Here is an 18,091-nt window from a genome sequence, read left to right on the forward strand (position 1 = left end):
AGGGGGAGGAAGAGTGAAAGGGAGGACGTGAGAAAGGGAGAGAGAGAGATAAAGGAGAGTGAGAGAGGGGGAGGGAAGAGGGTGGGAGAAGGAGAGAAAGGGAGGGAGGGAGAGAAAGGGACGGTGGTAATAGATAGAGAGAGAAAGGAAGGACCAAGGTTGGTGGTGTGGGCTGGGCTGGGCTAGGCTTGGCGGTGGTGGGCGGAGATGGTGGTGGTAATAGTTAGAGAGATCATTCAAGTAGAGAGAGAGGGCAGCCAAGAAAAGCTCCCTCCAAAGCTCCCTCCACCAAGGTCCCTCGGTGACCATCCCCGGAAGATGCATATTTAAAAGGAAGAGTAACTCGGCTGAAACTGAGAAATGGTGAGCAACCGGTGATACAATGTTTTGCTGATGACTCATTACTCTTCTTGAAAGCAGCTAATGACAATGTGAGACATGCTTCGTCTATCATTCAAGAATTTGCAAAAGCTTCTGAGTCCAAGTGCAACATACATAAGTCTAAGGCCATAAGTCTGTCTGAGGATAATGATTTTGACCTAGAGAGATGGGGATGTGAGGTTATTAAGAGGGGACAGATTATTAGACATCTAGGGATCCCCTTTGGGATTGTGGTTACAAATATGAAATTGACTGACTAGGCCCTCGAGAGATTTTGCTTGAAGCTTAAAAAATGGGAGAGCATTAGAATTCCATTTCATGACAAGATAGCCATCTGCAATATTGTGTTGAATGCCTACATTATGTTTCTATGTCCTTGGCAGAAGATTGTGGGCCCCATAAGGGATTTCTTGTGCAAGAATGGGAGTTCTAATAAGAAAACATCACCCTGGCTTGCCTGGGACAAACTTTGTCTACCCAAGACTGAAGGAGGTATTGGTATTCTTCATCTCCCCTCTCAGACTATAGCAAGGATTGCCTTGCTCCTCCCCAAGTGTCTTCAGCAAGAGGAAACATGGACTAAGATGCTAAGACAGCTAGTGGATGACTCTCACATTCACTCAAAAGGAAGGTGGCAGGGACTAGGATGGAAGGGCAAGCCGTTCTCTTATGCCTCCCTAAAAGTCATAGGATCCCCTTTATGCAAAATGTTATGCAACAAATGGAAGATGGTGCAAAATTGGATAAAGGGGAAACCAAGGATTTGTATAAGGAGTTAACGAAAAGTGAGGTGAATGTAGACTACTGTAATAAAATCTGGAGGGTAAACTAGAGCCTAGACAGCTGGAGAAGGAGATGGAAAGCAATATGGGAGACAGCCATCTCTGTAAAATCTCATGTCTTTCTATGGAGGATATGCTTGTGGGCCTTACCCATTCGGATCAAGCTGCTTCAGAGAAACTTCACTAGTCGATGTTGTCCCAAGTGCAAGACTGCCCTGGAAGATGGGAAGCATGCCTTTTGGAATAGCACTACTATCAAAGGGGCATGGAGCAAAATTGGCAAATGGGTCTACTGCAACACAATAATACAAGAGCAGTGGGGGGATTGGATCTTAGGGAGATGGGCATAGTGCAGATAATTCAGGCAAGTTGGCATAGCTTGACCCCTATATCTCCTTGGGTACTTTAATACATACTAGGTAAAACCTAATAGGCTCTCCTTATGTTTCAGGAATTTATAGGGCTGGATCTGAAGGCTATGAAGCATTCAAGCTTCTTAGAAAATCTTTTGATGTATCCGAGATAATGACAATGATGACAAATCATTGCTTTGTTTGCCAATGATTTCTTTTTTTCAATATCAACTTTCATCCATGTAGAGACTTTCTTTTTGATGTGGACTTTCATCCATGTATGGTTTGTGGGGGCACTAAACCCAACACAAAAAATTGTTGGTAATTCGTTCCACAATCTTGAGCATGTTGTGTCATCCGTGCCATGAAAATGGTTGTTGGCAAGGAAGTTGGCGATGCGTTCACATTGCCTTTGCAATGTGGGCACCCACCATTGGGCTCCAAAGCCCACGCCACTGTGCACCCACTTCTACATGCTCAACCCAAGTGATCTTGGAGTAGCCGTTTGCAGTCTCCTCAAGCACATAACCAGAGGGCTGTTTTCTACACCTTAGCAAAGAAGAGGGCGGGTTCACATGCAAGGTCTCTAAAGAAACATCCACCACCACCCACAAATGATCCACTCTTCGAATATTGCATGAAATAGACATCCCAAGTTGGTACAAACGATGTGGGCAGCTAAATCCAAGGTTATTGGCTATTTATGACTGGACTATTATTTATAGCAGCAATAAGCACTATATAACTCTTGGGTTATTATTTACTCATTGTGGTCTGGACCTAGACCAAGAGGCTTACTCTTGCCATTTACATGGCGGATCATAGGTAGTCTTTCCGAGGGCCTCTATGGGCAAGTACTCGTAGTATGGGATGCCAGGGATGACTGGCATGGACTCATGGGAGTGAAACCTTAACCCCTAGCTCAGGGGTGGTTTGCAGTCTCGCGAGCCTACGGTTGGGTGGTTACCTCGAATGATACCCCCTTGGAAGGGTGTCACCAAAAGAAGCTAGATATGTATCTATCATGGGCAACTGACCTTGACACCCTACCAACCAATAGTCAGTCCCCCGTGGATACTCGTACCCACATCAACCACACTCTATCCCTTTAGCTGCTTTAATTCAACATCTTTTTATCAGACCCAATCTCAACCCCTACCTTCTACACCATCCTCATCCGCATCAACAGATCGCAGGCAACCAACCCTCACCACCCTCTTCCTCTACAACCTAGCCATCTCCTTCTTGGACACCACCCTTCTGTACTTCATTAAATCTCACCTGGTTGTGTCCAACCTCGCCACCACATGGTGCCACATGTTCATCAATTCTGTATGCTTTTACTGAGGAAGACCACTTCCTTTTGAACTCATGGCACCTGATGGCCTCCACTATCCCATCAATGAAGAGCTACCTCACTCTGCCATGGCAGCCATGAAGACCCTCGTTCGTCGCCAGGAGTTAAGTCATCCTACTACAAGCTTGTCATATGCCCAACAACCAATACAACCCATAGGGCATCCTCCAACTATATCAAATAGTCTACACATACCTCGAGCAATCCATCTGTGAACCAATGGGGGCCTTGGCAGCAAAACCCAGAGAGAGAGAGAGAGAGAAGAGAGAGAGAGAAAGAGCTTTTTTGTACACCTGCAGCAACATTTATGAAATACTTACCAGAACTTTTATTATATTACACAACTCTTTTTATGAAATGCTTAACAAAGCGTTTATTATATTACACAACGAGACCCCCTCTTCTTCGAAGAAGATTCGACGACTTTTTCAGCCGACATTATTCCCACGTTTGGTCTGCGACTCATTGACCAGATTTAAAGTCAAACATGGAGCATGTAAAAAAGTAAAGGCTCTACTAGAGGCTTCCCTGCTTGCCTGACTCAAACCTCAACCCGAAGCTTTGATGTAATCAATGGCTTGCTTGCAAATGCCCGTCATACTTGCCTCAGGACCATAGACCTGAGATCAACACAAAAATTAATTCACATTCCCATCAATAGTGATAACAGATTTACCACAATCTGCTGAAAATAGTGAAAACAATACCTCTATCGGAACACTGATTTCTTCACTCAAAGCCCGCATCTTTGCTAGGCCTTGTTGCCAATTCGGGCCACCCCTCCGGACATAAACACGCATTTTAGCTGCCCTCAATTGGTTTTGCTGAGACAGCCATAGAATAAAAGAGAAAAAAGGCCTTTTAGGTCCTCCAAAACTAATCCCAGGCTTGCATCAGACGACATGGTAGACCTGTTTTGTCTTACCTTCTCTCTCATGGCTCTGATTATACCACCAAAAGTGGCTGCCACATCAGTAAAATTTGCAATGCCTCCACCAACTATAAGGGCCCTTCCATGTCCATCAGGGTTGGCTGTAGCACACTGACACCAATACACAACCTCAAAGCAAGTTCCTTCATGCATCACAGTGGCAAGCCACTCTGAAAAGAAGAAGAGAGTGAAAAATACAAAGAAAGCACATACATCTATTAATACTCTTGCATAATGGAGAACTTCCTCTTCATTGGGAGCACCGCTGTACTCAGCATAGTTGCCTAGATCAGAAGCGTAACCCAAATCCCCCACCTGCAGTCCCAGTTTATAACTGTCAAAAGCCAACAGAGTATGAAGACACACACGACACAAAATATCACTATATCCTCACCGTGTCAGCATAGATAACACTTGCACCTCCACCAGCGACCATGGTCCAAATGCGAGCTTTTGGGTTCAGTATAGCCAACTTCAAGGATGCGCTAGTCTGCAGTCGAGCAAAATGTCAAATTCAGCGGTGGGATATCGGCATGAAGCTGTGCAGAGATGTGCTAGACTAAAGTCCTGCACGTACACATTTGCAGTGTGTTTCTATACTTAACCCTTTTTACTTTACCACCAACAGCTTCAACCGTTAGAGCACATTAGACTCAACGAATTGTTCACATGAAAGTAACTTCCATAGGTTGTACGAGTTCTAAAAGGTGACTACGTAAACTAAGCTCATTTTTCTGGAGATACATATACACATACATATGTGCTATATCGAAGAAAACCTGATAAATACCCAAAGCTCATGAATACATGATACATCAACTGCCCATTGATTGATCATGTTTACGAATGAAATCATGAAGTGTCATAACTTTGAGTTGGAACTTCTGAGTGCAGGTACGGCATGTTCAGTACAGTTCTGCATGGATCAAGAGGTCAAGTGCGCCTACTCTATGCAATTATGTAGTCATTGACTGCAGTGCAGTCACACAAAAGACCTTCTAACATGTCGCCTGCTTACCTTCTCATCCATTCCATATACCAGCTGCTCAGCAGGACTCATGATCCTTCCGAAAGGTAGAGGGAATTCAACATTTCCCCACCTGCACACATTGAAGGAAGCAGATAATGATGGAAGGATTGTCAGAATACAATGACCATGAAAAATACCAAGACCAATAAAAGCACTGAGATCTTACTTCTGGAAATTTTTGAAAGCTGCCGTGTCATCTAACTCCCCACGCATATCGAGGGGATATGGCTCGCCACCTATGAGGGTGAATGGGTTCATCTCCAAAAAGGTGAAGTCCAGATCTAGGGAGAAACACAACTCACAATTTCAATTCAGTAAATGGAAGACCTTCACCTGGTACCCTGTAAAAGCCCAATTTTATGCTGGAGTCATCCACTTCATGTCATGTTACCTTCAAAGACAGTGAATACACCTTTAATAAAAGCCTCAATTTTGCTCCGAACCTGCAAAATTGATCCTAAGATTAGAGCAGCACTGGAGAAAGAAAATTCATCCCTTTGATACAGAAGGTCAAATATAGTTAAAAACATGTCTGAAATTTAGAAGCTGAATCGAATCTTCCACTGCACTCTTTGCATGATTAATGTCAAAGAGCTCAAGCTTCTCCATGACAAAATACTTTACACACTTGGCATAATTAATGCTGAAACTTTAACGGTTCTAATACCTCCAAGGAGAGAGTAGCAATCAGTGGAGCACATACTTCAGTACTCAAAGGCTTTGCTGTTGGCACAAAGACTTGCTTCACCTATACCATCAACACAGATAAGAATTAAAATAGTCTAATGCATAACCCAAAATGAAATAACATAAAAGATTCAAACACAAGCCTCGCTGTGGGTTCACATGAGAATACCTTGTCCCAATTTTCCTCAATCTCAATTCCTCCGCACTCGGAAAAGCTCACCGTCGAACCCAACCGTTCAGACACAATAGAGAGGTAGAATTCGTCATCGTGTGGAATAAATGGCTCCACAATGAATGTTGTAATAGGAGCTTTTGCTCCACCCATCTCAATCTGGCAACAAAGAAAATATAGGCCCATTCAACTAGTGCAATCATCATGCCAATAATACCAACATTGCATATATTTTGATGGTGAAAACATTTCCACTTCGACAAGCACTCTGGAACAAGGGCTGGTTACATTAAAAGAAGCTCCAAATCCATCTACCAAGGGAGAAAAACAAACTGACGAAATGTAACATGCTAACCATGTGGAATCATGCTTAATGATGATTAATGCTGAGCTACAAATATTAATCTAGAAGATAGAGACTTTTTCCTAACCTAGTTCTATTGTATTTAACCAAAATAATATATACAATGCTGTAAATTCAGATCTAAGAGTACATTTGGAATCCTTGACTAATGTTCGTCACTGCTACAATGCATAACACTCTCTACTTGCTGCTGCTTTTTTTTTCTGGAAACAAGATCCTTCTATTAGTTAACAAAAAAACAGCCTCAAAGGGCTAAATACAAATTCGCCTCCATGTACAGAGCGAGGACCAAAGAACAAAAGGGGAGAAAGGATGCACTTCTCCTCTGGCTGGCCGCTCTATGAGGAGAAGGCTATCTCATACAAGGGGCGGGGGAGGGAATAACCACACAAGTGGGCTGTAGTGCCAAGTGGGCTCACCACCTCTATATTCGAGAAAAGGGCCAAGTCGCCATAGCCTCAGGAAGGCTTCCCGAAACTTCCGCATATAGTCAGAACCACCCTGAAGCATCCCCCACTGGCCATGGAGGATATGAATGATGTCAAGTCAAATGCTTCTGCTGGACTCCGCAAGCGGAGTGTGGGTGCCTTTGATGACTTCACTGCATCGAGCTCTCCGGATGTGCCATGTGGCAATGTTGCTACAAATCTCCCATCTCTGGCACAAACCAAGAGTCTAGTGGCCAGTAGATGGGGCTGGGACAGGCAATGTCGAAATGCGAAGGTGAGAGACCTGAAGGGCTAGCCCCTCACCTTCCTCCTCATAAGCCATGACAACCTCAGCCCCATGTCATAGTACGAGAAGAGGCCCTACCCATAGTGAAGATGTGGAGAATCCGTTGCCAAACCTACTGAGCCTTCAGGCAATCCCAAAGACAATGTCGCTAAGACTCCTAGGGTGGCCACATCTCGAACATGTTGTTGGTCTACCACCAATGGCCAACCGCATGCCAACCGCCAAACTCCACCAGCAACCACAAAAAGAGGGTGATCTTTCGAGGTCGAAAACTTTCCCAGAGCCTCTTCCAAAAATCTGAGAAAAAACACGGTGAGGGCCTGGAAGATTGCCAGTGTCCTACTGCTGCCGAAGTGCCCTCAACCTCGAGCATCTAGATCCGATGGCCAAGCCGTGCAGTGTATGCAAAAAACGGGGTACCTCCGTGTCTACAGGATCACACCAAGTCCACTCCCCCAAGTCCCACTAGAGACGCGTGATGGGCCGGCTCTCCCAGATCCATAAATGCCAGAGTCTCACCCTGGCCACCGTGGCGTCTCACCCTAGCCACCGTGGCCGGAGGTGGGTCAATGTGCCACTCATGTGCATGAAATCCGATCACCCTCACCCTCTGTAAGGTGCATCCACTGAAGTCATCCAAGGGTGGCTTTGATCTCTCTAATCTGCCATGAGGTCCAATCGAAAAAGTGAGCAAGGCGGAGCTCTCATCCACGCCATGGACTACTAGGAGAATATCATGCCTAGTAAACACTCCCGGCCACTGCAGGGAAATAGGGTCAGGGATAGGGTTCAGCCACTCCAGAGGAATAGGAGAGTCGATGTCGAGGCTGAGTCTGTCTCTGCCTCGGATCCAAGTCAGGCCTCTCTCCTAAGCCTCTGGGGGAAGCTGTCTGAATGCAAGCCAATCTCCAAGGGACCTAGCAGGTCCCGTGCTCATGGTTGTTACGAGGCGCGCCTCTAACCGATCGAGGCGTTCAAGGCAGCGTTCAAGGCGTCTGGTCACAGTCGACCTTTTTTTTTCCCGTTTCTGGATTCTGCCCATTTCTGACCATTTGGGATTTGCCCATTTGAGTCTCTAGACGGGGACACACACACTCTCTCTCCCTCCCTTAAGGCTTAAACCTTGCTCAAGACAACCCCTCTCACACACACACTCTCACTCTCTCTCTCTCTCGCACACACTCTCTCCCTCTCTCTCCCTCTCTCAAGGCTCTCTCACACACACAAACTCTCTCTCTCCCTTCCATACTCCATCATGCCTATGCCTGCCAATCCCGCATGGGATCGTTTCACCATAGTACTTGGACGCTCCACGGCCAGTTCGGGGGGGAAGCGTTGGAAATGCCGGTATTGCGGCTTTGAAGGTAATAGCATCATCACTCGAGTGCTTTGTCACATGGAAAAGTTGGGAGGAGGTGGAATCTCTGGGTGTCAATCCATTCCACAAGGGAGAACTCTCTTTTGCAAGCAAAGAACACAAGGTCAAGCCAACCTCTTCGATAACAAGAGTTTGAGGAAGAGACATTCAGGCCCTCTTCGGCATCCAGAATCGCGAGTGTCAATATCGGGGGAGGATCGGGGTCAAGCTCCCAATCAAAGCAACCACGACATCCCTCCGAAGATGCCGATGCTGGAGGGCTTGTACAACCCACTTTACATGCCACTCAAAACACCAAGGCCAATGTCAAAGAGCAGCAATGAGTGGCGGAGATCAAGATTACATGCACCATCATTGAGTAAAATCTCTCTTTTCATGTTCTTCAAACCCTACAATGAAAGAGGATGGTCAAGGCCATTGCCGTCGTTAGTTACTTTGCCGCAATTAGGAAAACAGATACTGACAAAGTGATCTTAGCTAGTTGGTACTTGGAAGGTGAGGCCATTCCTTGGTGGACTCAGTGGGCTGATGCCCACACCAGAGCAGGTATGGCAGCTTATGTGTGGGACGAGTTCGTCCGCGACCTTAAGCAGCGGTTTCTACCGCCCCACTACCTTGAGCGACTCGAAGACGAGTTCAGGGGAGCGCGTCAGAACGCGCAACCAGTCCTTCAGTTTGCCAATAAAATTTCGACCTTGTGTCTGCAATTAGGCTTATCTGATACGGACAAGAAAGGGCAGTTTTTGTATGGCCTGGACACGCAAATCCAATGGGAGGTGCGTATGTTTAGGCCAGCCACCTTTGAGGACGCACTCTCGCTTGCGCAGAGTGCAGAAATGAAACACAATGGTGGCAAGCCCAAGACTTCCCAGCCAGCTTCTCCCAAGGCTAACGCCTCAGGGGGCAAAAGCCAGAACCAGACGGGATCTTCCCCAGGACAGAGCCCGGGAGCCTCTGGCTCCAAGAACTCGAACAATGCGTCTAAGCTTACTCCAGACCAGAAAGCGGAGGCAGGCAAGACAAGTGGCAAGTTGAGTGCTGAGGAGCTTTCTCAGTACAAGGAGGAGGGTAGATGTTTCTTTTGTCACACAAAAGGACATACTTCTCGGGATTGTCCAAAGAAGCCTCCAAAGGCCGCCGCCGCCTCCACAGCTTCCATGGTGAGCACAGCTCCCACACAGACCCCAGTGGCTACCCCTAGTTCTTCAACCCCCGGTGCTTCAGTTGGAGCAATTATTAGCCGGGAGCTCAAAGATAAGCAGAAGGGTGCCCATGACCAGGAGTATGAGCGCAACGAATTGCTCAAGTCCTTTGGCTACATAGGTGGCCAGAGAGTCGTTGTCTTGTTTGACAGCGGCAGCACGGAGGATGTGATCACGGAACAGGCCGCTAGGCGTGCCCGTTTCGAGCTGACTCCGGTGGACAAACAAGTTGAGGGTTTTAGCACAGGTATGACAACGAGCGTCAAGTATGAAGCTCTAGGTGCTAAGTTAGTGATTCAGGGCATAGAGTTTGTGCGTGACTTTATGGTTGCCCCTCTTGTAGGAGCAGACATAATTTTGGGTATCGAGTGGTTTCACAAGTTTCTTCCTGATGTCAAGTGGGACAAGCACACGTTCCAAATCGATCGGAATGTGTCAAACACCCCGGTGACCATTAAGTGTGAGCCAGGTATTCCAAACTTTCCGCTTATAAGCCACTTGCAGGCTAAGCGAGCAGTCAGGAAAGGCGCACAGTGGATGATTTACATCCAGACAGCCCAGACGGTGGCCAGTGCTTCCGAGAAGTACTCGGTTCTCCATGAAAAGTTCCAAAAGATTTTTCTTCGGGACAGTCTCGTATCTCCAATCCTGCGCCTCCTCACAAGAGAGATATAAAGAGAGAGAAAGCGTGAGTATAACCTCCACGTGTGCGCTTCCTATCCCTACATCCACCAGCCCATAGTCACATGGGACGCGAAATGGGGACGGGGAACGGGGGACGGAAAAGATTGAGAATGGCCATTTCCTGTGACTATAGAGTGACATGGGACGGGAATGGGAATGGGAAGATGCTACCATCCCCAACATTCCTGAGTCTAAATATGCCCATTCCCTGTGACTATGCACCAACCTTCCTCTGGAGACCTGCGTAACCACAGTCCAACCCACGTGGTAGTGCAGTGGCCTCCGGCTCGTGGCTGTCCTCCTATCTTGCAGACCTGCGCAAGCTACCTGCGCTGAAGCTTCTACGTGTCATTTGTGCTCTCTGGCGACCAGCCTTAGATGCGCCTCACATCACACGACTCCACACGACTCCTCCTGTAGCCACTCCACGTGAGAGAGAGATATTCAGGCTCCCAAGGTGATGCGCCACCCTTCACTTTTATAACCAAAGATGCTGTCACCAGCCTGGACATTTCCCAGTATGAAAGGGGTCTGGTGGACTCCAGGATGTCTAAATATTTGGAAAGTATAAACTTTGGGAATACAAAGGACCACACTCCTAAAATTTAGGAGAGTTGCTATTTTTGGCCTGAGTCCGATGGAAATTCTGTTTGCGTTGTTACATCTCGAATTGAGCAGATACCAAGAGTTGGCAAAAGCGCCTATGACAGAATGTCTTCTAGTTGTGATATTTTTAGAGGTAAAGTTTATGGAAGGACCCATCTCTTAGATTGGGACATGTGGCAAGAAAGTGGACCAAAGCGAGACAAGTGGCCTGACACTTGTTAGAAAGTGGATCAAAGTGAGACAAGTGGCCTCACACTTGTCACTTCAGCTATTGTGTGGCTCTCTACTTGTCATTGTAGCCTTCTCTTGCCATTTTAGCTCATGGGAGGCCCAAATCTATAAATTGGAGCCCTCTCTCTTCATTAATAGAGGCTCTCTTGCTGCACACTAGCCTCTACCACCGTTACAGGCTGCCCTAATGATGGCTACTCTCTTTCTCTCTCTCTTGAAGGCTGCCCATGAAGAATACCGGCTGTTGGGGATTGTTTTGGAGGCTTCCATCGCGAAGAAATACTGAAGGCAAGGGTATTTAATCATTTATTATGATTTCTAGCCATTGTACTTGTACCTGCTGTACCAACCACTGTACTGGCTGTACCAATCCTTGTACTTGTACCTGCTGTACCAACCACTGTACCGATTGTACCAGGTTTTGTACTTGCTATACCAGACATTATACCTACTGTACCAGCATTTATACTTGATGTACCTGCTGTACCAACCACTGTACCGGTTGTACCAAGTTTTATACTTGCTATCAGAGTCACATGGGGACGGGGGACGGGGACGGGGGACGGGGACGGGGAAGTGCCGTCCCGGGGACGGGGTCGGGAACGGCAAAAAAAAACCTCTTTTTTAAAAGCAATTTAGGAGTTGTATGCATGACATACATATAGAGACACACTTTGAACAAAATTTTACACCGAATAGACAAAAAAACAAGAGTCATTTTGAGCAAAATGCGCTAATAAAACATCGATGGCACACTGATTATGTGATTGATAGTCTGATAGATACAAAGAGATAAGTACATGCCTCATGGGCAGTGAGGGTTACAAAAAAGAGTGGGTACAAAATAGAGATACTAGATAGATCATAGATGATAGATCACAATAGATCATGCAATTCCATGCCCTTGAGGCTTGAACCACCGCCCACTCCACGACTAGTGTAGTGGACCTCATCCCACCATGACCATGTGTGCACCGCCGGCCTCCTTCGTGAAGAGCCCGCAACGGAAGATGTGGCGGCGGCGCCTTCACCTTGAGATGCCATGAATGATGATAGTGTGAGAGAGAGGGAAGAAGGGTGCAATAGAGAGTTGCAAGTTGCCGCTTGACTCTTGAGGCTTGCAAGTCTCAAGAGGGATGGATCATGGAACTTGGAGAGAGAGAGAGAGAGAGAGAGAGAGAGAGAGAGAGAGAGAGGGATGGCTTGGAAGTTGGCGATAGTATAGAGAGAGAGAGAGGGCTAACTTGCCACTTGGGCCTTGAGGCTTGGACAATGGAACTTGGAACTTTGGAAGCTTGAGGCTTGAGCAATGAGGCTTGAAGCTTCAAACTTGAGTGTGGAGAAAAGTCCTAAAGTGTGCCTTCTTTTATAGCTGGAAATTTGCCCGTTTTTGGCCGTTTTTGGCCGTTTTCTGACCGTTTATGACCCCTGTCTGCGTCCCCTGTCTGCGTCCCCTGCCCGTCCCGCGTTTCGGGAACGCGTCCCCGGGACGACTGTATGCGTCCCCATTCTGCACGGCGTCCCCTGCGCGTCCCCCCCCGTCCCCGGCCGTCCCCGTCCCCGCGTCCCGCGTCCCGCGTCCCGCGTCCCCGTGTGACTCTGCTTGCTATACCAGACATTGTACCTACTGTACCAGCGTTTATACTTGATGTACTTGCTGTACCAGCCACTGTACCTGTTGTACCGGCTAAATGGAGCGTTGTACTTGCTATACCAGCTCTATTGCATGAAGACCTGTGGTTTTTGGGGAAGAATCAGTACCCACATGGAGGTATATGGATTATAGTATTGGCTCGGCATTTCTACAGCCTATGTTCCAGCTTGGTTGCCTCGTGTTGGGCTGTGTTATGGCATTTCTACAGCCTATGTTCCAGCTTGGTTGCCTCGTGTTGGGCTGTGTTATGGCATTTGTATATGGATAATCCGGCATCTCCCGTGGGGAGAGTAAGGCCCTCAAAGCTTGTACATGATATTATTCTCCTAAGCTCCATTTTCAGCATTTGTGGATGTTTTGTCCAGCTTTTATGTTTTATGCAAAGTGATGATGGATGTGTTAAGGTTGTGGCCATGTTTAAATGTCTTAATATGCATTGATGGTATCAATAAGTGTGTCAAAGGCCCTAGTCCCCCGGGCACCCGCCGCTAGTTTCAGATGCGATTCCGCCTGCTTTCCCCAAAAAGCCAAAAGCAAATAGCAAAAACGCATCCTTACAAAAATAATATTATTTTAAGTCATCAAAGGTTATAAAACCTTATAAACTCAAAATCCTTTTGTCCCCTTCACACTTGGGCTAGCCACACATGAGTTTCTTTCTCAATTCCAAACTGATGCCTTTCACACTATCCATCCCATATCCCTGCCCACAGAAAAACACAGGGTCGTAACATACCCGCAATCCACGGGCTATCTAGGAAACTCACTTGAAGTCTCTGGAGAGAAGCAAGGCCCCGGCGAATGCTCCTATCCTGCTCCACGAAATCCAGACAACCTACTCTATGCTACCGCCTGCAGTAAAATTGCCAATCTCGCCAAGGCTTGCATCCAAGGTGCATGCGGCACAACCCGAGAGAAAATCCAGCCCCTCCCATATCTGCTCTATCCTACTGCATTACTCAAGTCCTGTATGAGGCTGCGGCATAGTACCTGTACTCCACCCTCCTCTCCTCTATGGATCTAAGCTCAGTACACGGGCAGCACAGCCAGCTTACCCTCAATCCACGGGCTATCTAGGGAACTCTCCTGAAGTCTCTGGAGAGAAGCAAGGCCCTGGCGAATGCTCCTCTCTTGCTCACGAAATCTAGCCAATCTACTCTGTGTTGCCAATCTCGCCAAGGACTGCAACCAAGGTGCCTGCGGCACAACCCGAGAGAAAATCCAGCCCCTCCCATATCTGCTCTATCCTACTGCATTAGTCAAAGTCCTGTGTGAGGCTGTCCGCGATCCTAGTGCTCAAGTGTCTATCCTGCCTATAGTTGTCATGGTACGAAAAATATAATATCGTACGGTACAGTACTGAACAAGACTTTTTGGTACGACGGCGGGAGTGCTCAGGAGAGGCGGAGGGAGGGGGTAAAGCAAGCTCCGAAGGAGATGAGGCAGAGGGTGCTGCGGGGAGAGTCGGAGACAATGGTTGGGGATGGGGAGGGGGAGAGGGACGGGGAAGCTTTGAAAAGCGGGAGGGAAGCAAAAGGGGGGAACCTCCAGAGAGGAAGGGTCTGAGGAAGGGCCCACCGAAGGCTCGGTAGGGCCCAAAGGCCTCACTGGAATTTGGGAGCCTGGAGAGGAATCTCGCCGGGGTAACGGCCTCCAAAACCGGGGGGGGGGAGGGGGGGGTTCCTCAAGGTGATTGGGGGGCCCACCACTGTTGGGTGGTGGGGCCCACCACTGTTGGGTGGTTGCTGCGATGCGATAAATGTTCAAAACCGGTTCTCTGACGAAACTGTATCCTCCTGTGTTCTGTTCTGCCAACCTAGCACGCTCCACGGCACCACTCAACTCCGGAGCCTGGAGGTCGCCTGGCGGCTCTGTTGCAGGCTAACGGTCTCCCACTCTCTAGCATCAGCATCTGGCTGTGGCCAGATCTTGGTCCTCTACTCTGCTTGAGGGCCAGCTTCCCTCCAGGCTCCTAGTCCCCTGAAGAGGATCTAAGCCAAGACCATGAGGGGGGGACCACTAGGAATGGTCTCTGGACTATCGATGAGGACAAGCTCAAGCGAGATGCCCCATCTGCCTGGATATGAAGCATTGGCCTGGGAGGCCCAATACTCAACTCTACAGAATGGGGTCTCCCCGGAGGCAAGGAAGAGATGATGTGCCGCACTGTCGCTGAAGAGGCTATGCAAATGTGAAGGGATGGAATCCCGACCGCCTGAGCAAGAATCGAAGCTGCGGTGGGGAGGGATTCCATCACTCTCCCGATAGCACCACCTATCACCAGGAGAAGAGGAAAGTATTCCCTCCTGAGGCCCAGGAAGCAAATTGTCACGGGAAAGCCTAAAATGCCCGCTAGTGGGTTGAATGCTAGGTCGAAGCCGTGCTACCACCTCGCAAAGAAGGCTTGAACCGTACGCAATGTGATGAGGGCTTAGCTGCATGACTATCTGACGCCGCTCGTGAGTCAAACTCAACCTAGTAGTAGCCACGCCCCAAAGGATGAATATCAATAATTTTTACAAGCGCGCCAAGGAGGCTAACCTGTAAGAGATCCTGAGCTGTCCGCGCACTGGGCGGCTACCAACAATCTTGCACACCAAAGTGGAGGCCTCTAAGGATGCGACTGTCGAGGCGAGGAGATGGAGGTCCGCTTCTGAAAAGGATAAGCAAGGGACGGCGGCCTCGGTCGGGATGACAGAGCGGCTGCCATGGAGTCCTCTTGGGGTTTGAAGACTAGAAGTTGCCGAAACTTGCCGAAATGAAGACTATCCATGAGTAAAAACAGGCGGAGGAGAAGCACCAAATGGGAGGGCTAGCAAAGGGCGGGAGAAGGCGAAGCGGAAGGGCTGCAATGGGGCTTGAAGGAGGGGGTAAGACAAAAAGAAGGCAAAGGAGAAAGCAACAAGCTGGCAGAGAACAGAAAATACAGGAGGTGGCGGGGGGGGGAAGAAGGGCTGGAGGCGGAAAAGTGCAAAAGCAGAGAGAAAATAAAAAACGCCCGCCGGGGGGGAGGAGAAGGGAGAGGAGGGGCTGGCGGAAAGCCAAGAGAACAAGGGGCGGAAAAGAAAAAAGGCCTGCGGGGCACGCTGGGGGGGGGGGGGGGGGGGAGGATGGCGCAGGTTCACAAACCAGGGGGGACAGCTCCAGCTCTCCACTCGTCGTAGTTGTACATTCAAGTCTGGCACAAGTACTTGGCTTATCTTCAAGAAAACAACAAATTCACCTATCTCTACTTGTTGCTCCAAAGCTGAAACCTGTTGTGCTTACGGTTGATCCATGTCTAGGTGTGCCTTTCCCATGCTTGAGTGCTGAATTATGACCCTTCAGCTCCCTTTATATACTGAATTTAATGGCAGGTCATATGTTGGTCAGCCAACCCTTTCCGAATATCATCAAAAATGTCATTAAACACGTTCTTATTATGCCCAATATATGTCCCAACCATTCGTGCGTGTCTTGGGCATCTGAAGGGCTACTCCAATCCGCCCATAATCGACTTTGTCTCTAACATAATTGCAAGGAATAATCATGTCTAAGTGGCACCCAATTATGGTATGCACATGACACTTAATCATGTTCTTGAATGAATTGTTCAAATTCAATACATATTTATCAGCTCAATAGACAAACGTCTTGTAGAGTTTCATACCCAAAACTACAAAATCATCCAGTATGGAATTGATGCTAATTACTAAAAGAGATTTTCAATTATCATGCAAGCAATCGTAAATCTCTCCAAACTAAGTGAATGGAAACACAAATGTTACCTCCTTCCCAAGTCGACCTTTGACGAATGCAATGACCCCAGCCAAATCCAAATTGAGGGCAACCTGCCATGCCCATGCAACATAGTATCAAAATCAGGCACCCATATAACTTCATGAGATCGGAGTGTGTTTTGAGTTTACAAAATCGACAGAATTTTGAGAAAACCCCGTCAAGAACTTTGCCACTAAGAGTTCATGTTGACCACTTAGCTGCTAATAATTAAGATAAGAATTGTGTATTCATTTTTGTCTTTTTCTTTTTTTGGGAGGGGTTTATGTGTGTGCGTGTGTTTAGAGTGGGGGTTTTGTGGTGGGGTGGGGGTTTTTGGGGGGAGGGCAAGCAAAAAAACAAGTTATCTATGTACTGTTATTATTTCACCTCTTCAAAACCTCAGAGAAAATGGCCAGACTGTTCGCACTTAATCAGCCAAGTAAGTGAATGGGGTCTCTTTCAATCAACTCTTGGGTTGTAAAAAAATGAGAAATATGTGACATCTTCAAAACTAGGCATGTAGCATGACCTTAACCGTCTATACTATAGATAGATTAACTTACCAAACCACTCTTGCCGCGCTTTCCAAACAGCATGTCTGGCTTCACAACCAGCCTGGTGGAGGTAAGCCATGGTTCTTCGTTTGCCAATTCATCAAAGTCTGTAAACTCTGTCACCTGATTTGAACCAGTTTGAAGCGTTACAACGGATTTGCCAAAGCTATGCAAATCTGGAAAGAATATGTATGTATGTGTTCTTTCATGCGCACGCGCGTTTGTCAGAGAGAGAGAGAGAGAGAGAGAGAGAGAGGCGTACCTGAGCTGACTTGATATCAAGAGAAATGCCAGCAAGCCTTTTGATATGCTCTTTCAAGATTCTCTTAGAGTCATACTCTCTGATCTTCTTCCTGGCCATGGCAGATCTGAACTGGAAAAATCAAAGGTTGCGCTTAGGATTAGGATCAGATCGTTGAAGAGAATACAACTAAGAGAAGGTAGAAGTAGCAAGAACCAGAAGAGAAGGCGAGGACCTGCAGCGATTCAATCGCCGAAAGCCCTGGATGCACTGTTTGCAGAAACCCTAGAAGGATATAGACAGAGAATACAATAGGGTGCAGGGTAAAGGTAAACCGAAGACTTACTCTAAGAACACGCGAGCGGTGGAGGGCGATGGCACGAGTAGTCTGGCGCAGATGAGCAAACCGGGTCTGTGTATGCAGGCCTACACTCAAGATGTATCGAAATGACCTGGGTCCTGGTAAGAGGTTGGTATCAGTGCGTGCGGCGGCGCTGACCTTTCTCATTGGGTAATTTCTCATTGGTTAATACATACGGAGTTTCAACGGTCAACCTTAGAATGCCTCTAAACTAGTGGCGAGACCCGTTTCCTACGGGCTGAGCTAATCACACCATTAAAAAAGACAACTTTATGACAGGATAGAGTCATAGACATCTCTCTCTCTCTCTCTCTCATGTTTATACCAGCACACAAAATCTCTTCGCATATACATACACACATACATCCATACTTTAGGAGCTGGCACACATATAAACATATATACATATACACATACATATACAATGTCTATCCATATATATTTAAGTACACACACATATATACCTAAATACAGATACACATATATGTTCACATACATATATACATTATATATACGCATTCATACCTATACATCCATATGTACCCATGCATAGAACCAATCAAGTATACATATACGTATATATATACATTATATATACACATTCATACCTATACATCCATATGTACCCA

At 47.2% G+C, this 18,091-nt stretch overlaps 1 protein-coding gene across 1 annotated transcript; it reads right to left on the bottom strand.

Annotated features, from left to right (window-relative positions):
* Nucleotides 1-3,177: 3,177 nt before the first annotated feature.
* Nucleotides 3,178-17,605, bottom strand: LOC147604057 (ATP-citrate synthase alpha chain protein 3-like). Its single transcript, XM_086795136.1, has 14 exons — nucleotides 17,448-17,605; nucleotides 17,123-17,233; nucleotides 16,870-16,983; nucleotides 16,315-16,377; nucleotides 5,691-5,852; nucleotides 5,502-5,582; nucleotides 5,226-5,277; nucleotides 5,001-5,115; nucleotides 4,823-4,904; nucleotides 4,199-4,294; nucleotides 4,018-4,119; nucleotides 3,799-3,915; nucleotides 3,581-3,697; nucleotides 3,178-3,493 (listed from the first exon to the last, which is right to left on the bottom strand). The coding sequence occupies exons 2-14, from the start codon at nucleotides 17,219-17,221 to the stop codon at nucleotides 3,422-3,424; spliced, it is 1,272 nt and encodes a 423-aa protein (XP_086651262.1). The 5' UTR covers nucleotides 17,222-17,233; nucleotides 17,448-17,605; the 3' UTR covers nucleotides 3,178-3,421.
* Between the last annotated feature and the right edge of the window lie 486 nt (nucleotides 17,606-18,091).

Source organism: Cibotium barometz, chromosome 62 (genome assembly GCF_041138505.1).
Source record: "Cibotium barometz isolate CiBa-2024 chromosome 62, ASM4113850v1, whole genome shotgun sequence".
In the NCBI taxonomy this organism is placed as follows: Eukaryota; Viridiplantae; Streptophyta; class Polypodiopsida; order Cyatheales; family Cibotiaceae; genus Cibotium; species Cibotium barometz.